The following is a 12,415-nucleotide window of genomic DNA, read 5'->3' on the forward strand; positions in this document are numbered from 1 at the left end:
GGACTTTCTGTTGACTTTTGTTTCTATACTTGATTCTGTAAGGACAGCCAAAATCCAACCCAAAGTCCTATTGCATGGAAACACTTTTTTACACTACCAAAATTATTCCAAAAGTTACAAAAAGAAAGCTTGACTGGTGTATTTTTCCACATTAAATTTTCCTCTTTTTCTCTTTCTTTGTCAATTTTTGCTTCAGTCTGGTTCTATCTCTCATGTATACTATTACATGACTGTTTTATACCAGGCTGTTTTTGCCCATCTCTATCACTATCCCTGTTGTTCTAACTTCTTATCCTATAATTTTCTTTCCTAAACCCAAGATCCCATTTCCTATTCTTCTGTCAAGCTTTCCTCAATAATATTTTTTCCCACAGTTGACAAACTAATTACATTCATAGCATTAGTATCTATTCTTATAAAAACTTTTGTTTCTCTCCAGTACCATTTCTAATTTCTTCTTAGCAATAAAGAGGAAGACAAGTGGGAAAAAATGGACTTTAAGAGACATTTTTTAAAGTAATATTACAATGTGCTTGAAAGCAATCATGTAGTTGGTCTTAGAATTGCACACTCAAATCAATATTCAAATACATTAAATAAGTGATCATTTGTCATACTAGCATATAGTTTATGTTAAGTGATACATAAAAATCTCATATGCTGAAAGTAACAACAAAATTGTGAATGTTTTAGGGAGCAGTAATTTATAAAATAGTACTTGGATCATCCATATGAACATACCTTATTGCATTCTTATTGAGCAGCGTATGCAAAAATATAGTGAAATATTTTGAATTAAAAATATAATAAATTTCAATACAATTAATAAATGTTAATATTAGTTTGCTTTTTTATTTTACATATGTTAAATTTTATTTTATTTTTAATGTTGTGGTTAGAAATGATGAAGTGACACATATCTTTTAACTTTTAGTACAGACAATAGTTGATGTGTATACAGTAGAACAATTAAAGGCAATAGCCTTGAAGAATAAGGGAAAAACTTACCCCTTCTACGGCATCCTTTACGCTCACATTTCTACATTGAACATTGATAATGAAGCTGTGAAAATAGCACGAAACAGATGGTAAGTAGCCAGGTTATTTTGTCCCCTTGATAGATATTCTTATTCTCTCTCTCTCATACACACATGCACATAGGTACATGCTTTTATCTTCAATCTTTCCAGCTGTTTCCCTACTGCCCTTTTTTGGGTATTTCCTGTCCTTAACCTTCACTTGTGAATGCCAACTATTAATCAACAAGATGAAGTGCAGAGAGATTAGATTACTTTTGTTAGGTCACACAGGGAATGACAGCAACAAAATTTGAACTCAAATCTTTCCTAACTCCAAGTCTGGCATTATATTTAGTATCCATGGGGGAAAAGTCTCACCTCTTCTACTTAAGCTATGATGTTGGGCAAGTCATTTGTCTCTCTTGGGTTGTTTTCTCATCCATTTCTTCTTATTTGTTATTAACTGCCCCTTCTATCTCACAGGATTGTAGTAAAGGTCACATGAAATTATGAATGCCAAAACACTTTAAAAATTGTAAAATCCTATAGAAATGTAATAATAATAATGATAGCTAATGTGCATCATGATTTATAGTTTACAAAGCACTTTCCTGTGGTTATGGTTATGATTTATTTTGGACCTCTGATTTCATTGGGGAAGGAAATTTCCTGGTATGGAAATGCTCTTCACCTATGCAAATCAGCAGCTTATAGTGTTAGATTTGTCTGGGCCATTGAGAGATAAAATGACTTACCTATGGTCATCCATCCAGTTTGTGTCAGAGATGGGGTCAGGTCTTTCTGATTTCTGAGGACAGTTCTTACTATGCCCCACTACTTCGCATTAATTTTTCTTTTGCTCTCATGCCTATGCCACTTAAGGGTGGGAACATGAGGAATGGAAAAATTCACTAAAGCTGCTTTTATTTGTCTTTAAACTTTTTTTTTTTTGGTCTCAAGTAGGAAAAAAAAATCCTTAATGGAAAGGAATGTTGCCTTTAGTTGTCCTAGACTCTCTCCCTTAGCTTCTAGGGGCTCCTAGGGCTCCTCTGTCTCTCCTGAAAACAAATACAAAAGAACCAATATTATTGATTTCTTATCCTTATTCTACCAAAGTCTAGCCATAGATTGGCTTGTCTAATAAAACTTCCCTTAACATCTCTTAAATTGGAGTGGTAGAAGGAAAGAATTTGTCCACATCTTAGTTAATATAAAGAAGAACTCAAATTTATATGATAATTTATAGTTTATAAATGTTTAGTAGGCTCCTAAAAGCTGGAGATAGCGGATCCCATCTTTATTTGGCCTCCTCTTTTCTTTCTTTATTCCTCTTCTTCTCACTTCTACTCTGTGTTTTTTTCCCTAAAAGACCATATTGGAAAAATATTCAGAGCAAGTTAAAAACATTGTCAACAATCAAACATTCTAGTCAGCTTTGATCATCAGGGGTTTGCAGCATTGTAATGCACATTTCATTATTTCCATTTTTCTATCTCTTACAGTTCAGGCTGTGGTTATTTTGTAAGTGAAGCATCTAGCACTTGTACATCTTCATTCTGCAACAAAGATTTTTCGGGACATAAATCTGTGTTTCTCAGCTTTGATTTGCTGATTGATCTCACTGATCACACCGGCACTCTTCATTCCTGTAACCTTACAGGAACTGTTGCTGAGGAAACTCTAGGCTTCACGGTAAATATAAAAAGAGTTTATAAATATTCCCACACTGACCCATAGTCCTTAATTTTAAGAACAATTGTTCTCTATGTTCTTCCAACGGGGCTAAAGGTATCAATCCGGTTATTTTAACACATAAGACAAATACATTCATGCATAGGATGGCCTATTTAAAACAAACTCTTTTTAAAGTCACACTGGGCCACCAACAAACATATATTAGAATCACACTGAACACAGTGACCGAGGTCTTTGGTCAAAGAAAATTATGCTTAAACATAATTCTCAAAGTAGGTAAATTATGAGCATGGGTGAATTCCACTAATCACAAGGTAGTGTGAAGTACTGATATTAAGTTTCTTGAAAAAGATAACTATAGGGGTAGCTAGATGGTGCAGTGGATAGACCACTGGCCCTGGATTCAGGAGGACCTGAGTTCAAATCCGGCCTCAGACACATAACACTCACTAGCTTTGTGTAAGCAAGTCACTTAACCCCATTGCCTAACCAAAAAGAAAAGAAAAGAAAAAGATAACTATGAGTTTCCTATGTGGAACCTTATATAACATAACTAGCAAATATTTGGATATAATTAACTAGTGCACTTGGGCATGAGTATTAATTTCTTAATGTAAAAATTTCCCATGATATTTTTAAACACATTTTTGTTTCAAATGTTGTTTCTTCCGTATTAAGGGGGAGCATTTTCATATTGAGCATCCTGATTGGCTGCCAGTGAGTCACTCCCTGTTCAGGTTCATTACCTTCTTTACCTCCCTTTACTTACCACTCTTAATCAGAAGAACTGGCCAAAGATCAGTGCAAATAAAATTCCATTTTCAGTTAATAATCTTAAGTTTCATATTATCCTCATGTTATAGCTTCTATTATATGTTTGATCTTTTTTTTTAAATTAGGTACATGAATTTCTTGCGCTAACAGAAGAACAGAAAACAACAATAAAGTGGCAATTTCTCTTGGAAAGAAGCAAAATTTATTTAAAAGTTGGTGAATTTTGTGGCAATATTTTATGTTATAAATCCAAACAAGTTCTAGTAAGACACAAGTGCATCCCTCTTGAAGGAACTGACTTTGTATAATTGTTATATGTGGATACAATAAATCAGGGAATTGATTATTTTAATGATGCCTGATGCCCAGGTGTACAGAACTATGCATGTGCTGGAAGACAAATGGAAGGATAAATATTTTCCACTAAACTAAAGAAAATAAATAGATCAACAACAACAGCAACAACAAAACTATGTTGCCAAGTATCTTAACCCTTAGTATAATTAACAGATGCATGTTGGAATCAGCCAAGCTAAAATCCTTCACCTCTATCTCTTATAAAAACATTTTTTTTAGCACCTAGCTGTCATTTAGGGAATCTGTCATCAGACACCACAGCCAGCTGCCCTAGGGAACATTGCTAGGTCCTAGCTCCTCCCTTGAGTCATTGGTGTATTGTTAATGAATTCTTAGTCGTCTCATGTTACCCTTGAGCCCAGGGGTTCCCTATCAAACCAACCAAGTAACCATCTAGTAAGTTCACATTATAAACTGCATCTTTCTCCGATGTGTTTATAGTGTGTTTCCCATAAGGTATAGAGGGTCACTTTTGTTTTAAATGTCCCACAGTAGCATGACATTAAATGATCTTAAGCAGCTGCCTTTATATTAAAAGTACTAGGCAATTCAATTCCCAGCCTTGCATTTTCTGTTGTAGTCTGATTTCCAGAAGATCCCAGAAATTGCAGAGGAGAAAACCCATGCTGTTTCAAATATGTGTTATACACAAATAGAGAAAGAACTGATAAATGCAAGATAAGCCCATCTTAAAACAACAATCAGTATATTTTCTCTTGCTATCATACACTTTAAAAAAAGAATACTGATATAAGTTCCTTGAGGCATTTTTGTTTTTGTATTTCTAATAGAGTTCTTCATATAGAGGTTAATAAATGTTGAATTCAACTAAATAGTTCCTATTTCAAAAGTAAGACAATTCCCAAAGCACTCTCCCCCAAAAACAATTTTGAATAGAGCATTTCAGCTTGGCAAATAGTAGGTGCTTAATAAATGTTTATTGACTGACTGTAGGAACTTGTCTCCTTGATAGATATTCTCTCTCCCTGTTTCTCTGTCTGTCTGTCTCTCTGTCTCTTATACACACACACACACACACACACAGGCACACATCTTCAATCTTTCCCAGCTACTTCCCTGCTGCCCTTTTTTGGGTATTTCCTGTCCTTAAACAACCCTCGATTGTGTACTAATCTTTCTCTTGAGCTTCTATACCACATCATCAACTGCCTAGTTAACATTTCCACCTGGCTCTCTCAAAAGCATCTCAAACTCACCATGTTTAAAATGTAACATTATTTTCTTGCCTAAACCCTCCCCTCCTCCAAATTTCCCAGTTTCTGTTGAGAGAACCACCATCCTCAGTTTCACAATTCTAGAGTCATCTTCAGCTCTTCACTTTTTCTCGTTACCATATCCAATCAGTTGCCAAGTCTTATCAATTCTCTCTACAATGTCTTTTGCATCCATCCTCATTTCTCTACTCATGCAACCAGCAGTCTAGTTCAGGCCTTCATCACCTCTTAAATGGACCATAGCAATAGCCTCCCAATTTGTCTCCCTGCTTCCTGTTTCTCTCCTTTACAATCCATCCTCCACAAAGCTGCCAAAATAATCTTGCTAAAGCACAGGTCTGAACACGTCATTTCCCTGCTTGAAAAGCTTCAGCAACTTCCTATTGCCTCTAGGACAAAGTACAAACTCCTCAGCTTGGCATTTAAAGCCTTTCATAGCATGGCTCCAGTCTGTCTTTCTAGAATTATTTCATATTACTCCTCTTCTCTCACCAAACTGGTCTACTTACTGTTTCCTGCATTTTTCATTCTATATCTTACCTCTGAGTCCTTACTTGGGCAGGTCTCCTAAACCTGGAAGGCAGTCCCTTCTCACTTCCACCTCTTAGAATCCTTAGCTTCCTCCAAGCTTCTTCTCGGACTCCACACCCTTCAGTAAAGCTTTCCTGATCTCCCTAGTTCTTGGACGTCTTTTCCACCTAAATTCATTGTATTTACTTTTCTATGTAAATGTTGTATCTCGCCACTGGAATGTAAACTCCTTTTTGGAAAGGACGATTTTTAATTTCGTGTTTGTATACCCAGAATCTAGCACAGTGCTTGATTTGAATGGTTTCTCTCTGAGGTACTTTAAAAGGGATGTAAATATAAATAGTTTCAAAACACATGCTAGTAACAGGTGTGTCTTTTGTATGAAACTAAGTATTGATCTAATTCATATTTTATTGTTTTTATACCAGTTTTTTTCACTTTTCCCTGACCCTGACCCCCACCTCCCACTCATTGAGATTACTCTTGTAAGGAAAGGAAAGAAATAATTAAACAGAATCTGCACCTCAACTCCAAATGACAATATACACAACATTCCATATAAAGTTCCCTAAATCTTCAATTTAAGGGGAGAGGTACATTTCCTCATCTCTTTTCCGGGGTCAAAATCATTCATTATAATTATAGGTGTTTAGTTTATCAGTGGCTATGTATAATTCTGTTGTTTTAGATTTAATAGTGGGATCCTAATGTCTATTGGATCTATGCTTGCATTGTGGTGAAAATGTATGTTAATGCTTACAAAATTTAACATCCAGTTTTTCAAATACAAGGGAATAAAGTTTTTTTTTTCTTTTCTCCCATACAGTTTGTGTTATCACCCAAGGCAAGAGGTGGACTGAGAACTGATGTGCTTTCATGTAAGCTTGCTGATCCTATTGAAGCCAGTAGGATGTTGTCTGGAAAGAGTAATAAATTTGAAAATCTGAAAAGCTATTAGAAGTTTCAACTACTTTGAAAAAGGAATATGTTTTTTTTAAAAAGCAAAAAATATTTAAATTGTACTTTGACCAAATATTGTATCTTATTGTTGTGGTAAATTCTTATAATGTTTCCTTCCTCTCTTTATTTAAGGTCAGTCTTTATAGAGTTGGACAGAGAGTTGTGGGGAAATGGCTACTGAGCTCACATTCTCTAAAATTCTATTTAGTGGTTTAGGTACCATATTTCTTCCAAAGGACATTGGAACATGTTCATCAAGACTAATAAACCTTATAGATCTTTCCTACCAGAATGTGTGAGTTCTTTTTCCTAGCCACTTTGTGCTTCCCATATCCTCCCCCCAACTTTATCTTTCCAGAAGAAAAACTTTAAAGCTTAAAATCTTATTTCACTGCAGAATGAATGTGGCTTATTTTAGAAAAATAATATCTGTGACATGGAAAGAGAATTGTCATCACTGTCAGAGTGAAAGTTGAAGTAGTCCATGGACAGTGTGGTGCAACTGGTTTGTCAGTACCTTCCTGGGGGAAAATCTACCTTCTATGATGGCAAAACAGCATTATCCACATTTTGCTAAAGGCTTGATGACTTGCAGATTTACATTGAAGAGTCTGAGTCACTTGGGAGGAGATTGGCTTCAAAGGTTTTACTAGTTTAGAGTAGTACTGTAGTCCCAGGAACTTTAAAGGTTTTAGAAATTCCCAAGGATATTAAATTATGAGCCTCTCTTAACTCAGTTTTTCTCATACCTACACTAAAGAAGTTGATTGGTTATGGACAGCAACATATAACTCGTGTTCCACTGTATAGAATTCAAATTTGGAAGATCAACTACTATAATCAACATGTCCCACAGTCTGTAAGAATTATGTCGACATTTGGGGGCCAGTAATTCAAAAGTTATCACTTCATCATCAAGACTGAATGTATAAAGTAAGTGAAAATCTTTTATAATCCTAGTGTTGGCAGATAGAACTGGTACTCAATTTATCAATGAGACCTGCTTTATCATATTTTTGCAGTATGTCATATTTTGTGTCATATGATTCAATCCAAATTCAAGTAATAATAAGCTATGTTAGAAAATTATCTTTTCAGCATGGCACAATGGAGAGAACACTGGATTTGGAGTCAAAAGATGTGGATTCAAGTTCTAGCTTGGCCATTTACTTACCTGTGTAACCATAGTCAAGTTCCTAAAGAATGGCAGTTTATTCAGCTTTAAAATTAATATAGTAATACCTGTAATGACTACCCCAAAGGATTGTTATAAGGAAATGGTTTATAAATCTTAAAGTTCTATATAAAGTATGAGTTATTATTGTTGCTAAAATAAGCTTACATCCTCATGGAAGTACATGAACTGTTCTACCAATATACTAAAGAACTGCTTCCCTTTTGCTAAAGTGGCCTTAGTCCCAAGGAATGCATAAAACCATAGATTTAGAGCTAGAAGGACCTTAGAAGTCACCTAGTCCAATCCCCTCATTTCACAGAAGAGGAAACTGAGGCCTGGAGTGACTAACTTACCCAAGGTTACACCAGAATTGTGGGTCCTCTTACACTGTGTCTGTGGCAGTTCATTTCATAGTGTATGCTTTGTGGTTTCTATAATCCTTCTTACTGTATTTAAAGTTTGCTTCTTAGAATTTGGAAACTGCAAGTCTCAGCTTTTCTCACTTTGGTGAATATAAATGAATTTATTATCGTTGAGAAAATATACCCATGTACACCTATATTTATCCATAGCCATATTAATAAGTAAAAGATTGTGGTTGTTGGAAATGTATTCTCCCTCCCCTATAGAATCTGATAATTCCTATCCTTTTGGGAAAAAGCTGAAAGTACCTTCTTTGATCTTCACTTGAGAAATCCAGTGACATTATTTTGACACATGACAGGCAATTTAAGAAGTAGAATTCCTTGGAAAGACCCACCTAGGCCCAAGTAACCCCAAAACAACTGAGATCCTATATAATAGGGACTAATAAAATGATGACTTTGCCATCCCAAAGCAGAAATCCTTCAGCACAGAGCTATGTGCTATCACCAGAAGTGGCTAGGGGAGCTCAGCTTCACTCATGCTCCATGGGATTCTTCCCTCTCCAGTTTAGATAAAATCTTCCACATCCCCCTTGGTTTTCTAAAAATTTTTTTTTTAGTATTTTATTTTTCCCCAATTACATGTAAAAACAATTTTTAACATTCATTTTTTAAATTTTGAGTTCCAAATTCTCTCCTTTCCTCCCTCCCCATTGCCCTTATTGAGATAGCAAGCAATTTGATACAGGCTATATATGTGTAGTCATGCAAAACATATTTCCATATTAGTCATATTATAAAAGAAAACATAGACAAAAAAAAAACCTCAAGAAAAATAGAGTTTAAAAAAAGCATGCTTAGCTCTGTATTCAGATACCATCAATTCTTTCTTTGGGGATGAATAGCATTTTTCATCATAAGTCCTCTAGAGTTGTCTTGGATCATCGTATTGCTGAGAATAGATAAGTCATCCATAGTTGATCATCATACAATACTGCTGTTACTGTTTACAATGTTCTCCTGGTTCTATTCATTTCACTTTGCATCAGTTTTTATAAGTCTTTCCAGGTTTTTCTGAGAGCATCCTGCTCATCATTTCTTATATCACAATAGTGTTCCATCATAATCATATACCACAATTTGTGCAGTCACTTGCCAATTGATGGGCATTCCCTCAATTTTACAATTTTTTTTGCCACAAGAAAAGAGCTGCTATAAATATTTTTGTACATACAAGTCCTTTTCTTTTTTTTTTTAAATCTTTTTTGGGATACAGACCTAGTAGTGGTATTGCTAGGTCAAAAGGTATGCATGTTTTGTAGCCTTTTCATTATAGTTCCAAATTGCTTTACAGAATGGTTCAATCAGTTCACAATTCCATCAACAATGCATTAATGTCTTAATTTTCCCACATCCCCTCCAAAATTTGTCATTTTCCTTTTCTGTCCTATTAGCCATATAATAGGTGGGAGGTAGTACTTCACGTTTTAATTTGAATTTCTCCAATCAATAGTGATTTAAAGCATTTTTTCATATGGTTATAGATAGCTGATATAGATAGTTTTCATCTGAAAACTGACTGTTCATTTATCAATTAGGGAGTGACTTCACATTAACCAAACTTGAATAAATAGGAAACATTTCAATCCCAAATTCTCATCCCTTTCAACCAATTACTTCAATCAAAGATCCCAAAGTATAGATCTAGAAGCAGAGGTAAGAAATAGCACCTTGCTCCTCCTCATCATTCACTATCCTGGAACCCATGAAGCATCTCTAATACATGGCAGAGATGGAACTTTTTCTATGAAAACAAACAAACAAAAAACAACCTGCTGAGACTCCATTTTTGCACCTGCTATATACCATCACCTGAATCTTGACACAGATTTGCAGGACTGTAGTATTTTATTCTTATCTCCTGTCTGCCTCAAACCTTAGGTGGCTGTACAGAATATCTTTTAATAAATCTCTTTTGGACAAGTCTTACATGTGGATCTCCTCCTTTGCCTTTTCCCTGGTTTATACATTTGAGTTACCACATAATCATTCATTTGGAAAAGCTTTTTCTGCCAAATGTAGGAATTCAGAGAGCCCTTAGCTACATTATGAATGGTCATAATTTAACAGGTACCAAAATTCAAAGCCAGGTTGTCTTACTACATATCCAGCACTCTTTCCTCTGCACTATGCTAGGGATTTGCACTTAAGATTGAAAACTTTATAACCCTTTCATTGAAGGGACAAGCATCTTTCTATGTGAACTATGACATATGGCTCCTCCATAGGACTGAGAGGAATTAGTATTGCAAAGTCTAGACATGATTTCAAAATGAATTTACAGGTACATGGTAGCTGTCTTTTACAATACTACTGTTTTGTTAATAAATTGAAGATTGCAAATGGATGGATACCTAAAATTCAGATATAAATTTATTCCCAGAACTGAAAGTACTAGTCTTATCAACCTCATCTTTTACTACCTAAAAGAAAAATAAATTTCCCTCATCTTTAGGGCTACTATTCTTCCTGTCTTTATTTCTACTAGAATTTCTATATTGCTGTACCAGTCTCATATCATATATTGTTCTACTTCTTTTTATACTTCTTGAGATAAAACAGGTTAACTTTGAACTTAACCTTCTAGTAGTACTTTTCCATTGCCCAAATATCTAGTAAGATAGTCTTCCTTAAATTGTTTTACTAAGTATTACAGTTTGATGCCTTATAGCCATATTAAGTTTAATAAATATTTTAATATACTTTTATCTAGCCTTGATAAATGATTGACAACATTGGAAATGATTAACAATGATGGAAATGATATCTTAAAATATCCCATTTTAATCCTGGCTTTATCCAATTTACTTACTGAACTTAATCTGAAATTTAATCACCTAGTCTCAAAACCTTCAGGTTATTTCTTCCTAGTCCCTTTTCTCTGATAGCAAATCAATTACCTGATTTTTTTCCATTTTAGTGTTAGAATCTGCTCCCTTTTCTACCACTACTGTAGTACCAAAGCCTTTACTACCATCTTCCTGGACTATGATTATAATTGCTTCTTAACAGGTCTTTTCCTCCCCATTCTTGCTCTCCTTCAATCCATTTTTTGTATTGCTACTAGAACAGTCTTGTTTTGTTTTTTTTTAATGTGTAGATATAGTCAGATAATTACTATATCTCAGGTCAGAAATATTTAGTGGGTGACACATGCCTCACACTTACCATGTAAGGTCAGATTTCTTTGTCAGTCAAAGGTTCTCCACATCCTCCACAATCTGTCACCAGTCTTCTTTTCTAGTCTTATCTCATATTATTTCCCTCCCCACACTTTGCACTTCAGTCAAAGTGTATTTTTCTATGTCTCTTCCTCATTCCTACTCTCCATATAGTTGCTGTCCTACACTTTTTTATTTTCCAATGTTTTATTGATATTTTCTATTTTTTCATCATTGTCACTTCCCAAAAATTCCTTACCTGCATCCTGAACAGAACAATCCCTTGTAACAAATAAGCATAGTTAAACAAGACAAATCATAACAATGGTCATGTCTGAAAAAATTACATAAATATGTATATTATATATGATTGATCCTGCACTTTTCTGCCCATGCTTTGGCCCTGTTTCTTATGCCTGAAATGTTCTTTTGCCTCCTTGTGGGTTAGAATTCCTATCCATCCTTTAAAGCCCAACTCAAATGCTATTTCTTTCACTAAGGGTCCTTAGATACCCCCGTTAGAAATTACCTTCATCTCTGGACCTCATTGTTTTGCACTTTTGTGACACACATATAATGTTATGTATAAAAGTTATCTATGTTTGTGACTTCTTCCTCTATTTGACAGTATTTACATGAGGGCAAGAACTAGTCTTATTTAAACTTTGTATGTATTTCCTCCAATGCCTACCACAGTGTCTGTGCACAGCAGGCAATTTATAATAAACATTGAATTCTGTTCATAATTCAATGCTTTAATACTCTGAAAGCATTCCTGATGAAAAGTCACAATAGTGATATCACAAGATTATGTTTAATTTCAATTCATCAAACATTTATTAAGCTCCTGTTATATGCCAGGCACGATACAAGAAACTGGGGGTAAAAACAAGCAAACAAACAAACAAAAATGAGCTCCTGGAGAGAAGGAACTGTCTTTTGCCTTTCTTTGTTTCCCCAGTGCTTAGTACAGTACCTGCATGTAGTAGACACTAATTAAATGCTTACCAACTGACTGAACTGAAACAATCTCTGCCCTCAAAGAGCTTATGTTCTCTTAAGGTAAAACAAAATATATACA

At 34.8% G+C, this 12,415-nt stretch overlaps 2 protein-coding genes across 2 annotated transcripts in view; both read left to right on the forward strand.

Annotated features, from left to right (window-relative positions):
• Positions 1 to 6,569, forward strand: part of MEIOB (meiosis specific with OB-fold) — a 45,762-nt gene extending 39,193 nt beyond the window's left edge. Inside the window, exons 11-14 of the mRNA XM_027863250.1 lie at positions 935 to 1,088; positions 2,522 to 2,711; positions 3,614 to 3,700; positions 6,438 to 6,569. Coding sequence (XP_027719051.1) covers positions 935 to 1,088; positions 2,522 to 2,711; positions 3,614 to 3,700; positions 6,438 to 6,569 — 563 coding nt within the window. The remainder of the gene's footprint in view (positions 1 to 934; positions 1,089 to 2,521; positions 2,712 to 3,613; positions 3,701 to 6,437) is intronic.
• Positions 6,570 to 7,409: 840 nt separating this feature from the next.
• HAGH (hydroxyacylglutathione hydrolase) overlaps positions 7,410 to 12,415 on the forward strand; it is a 34,862-nt gene continuing 29,856 nt past the window's right edge. Inside the window, exon 1 of the mRNA XM_027863182.1 lies at positions 7,410 to 7,504. The gene's annotated coding sequence lies outside the window, so the exon portion shown is untranslated. The remainder of the gene's footprint in view (positions 7,505 to 12,415) is intronic.

This window comes from Vombatus ursinus, unplaced genomic scaffold, assembly GCF_900497805.2.
Source record: "Vombatus ursinus unplaced genomic scaffold, bare-nosed wombat genome assembly UNPS02014770.1, whole genome shotgun sequence".
Taxonomy (NCBI): Eukaryota; Metazoa; Chordata; class Mammalia; order Diprotodontia; family Vombatidae; genus Vombatus; species Vombatus ursinus.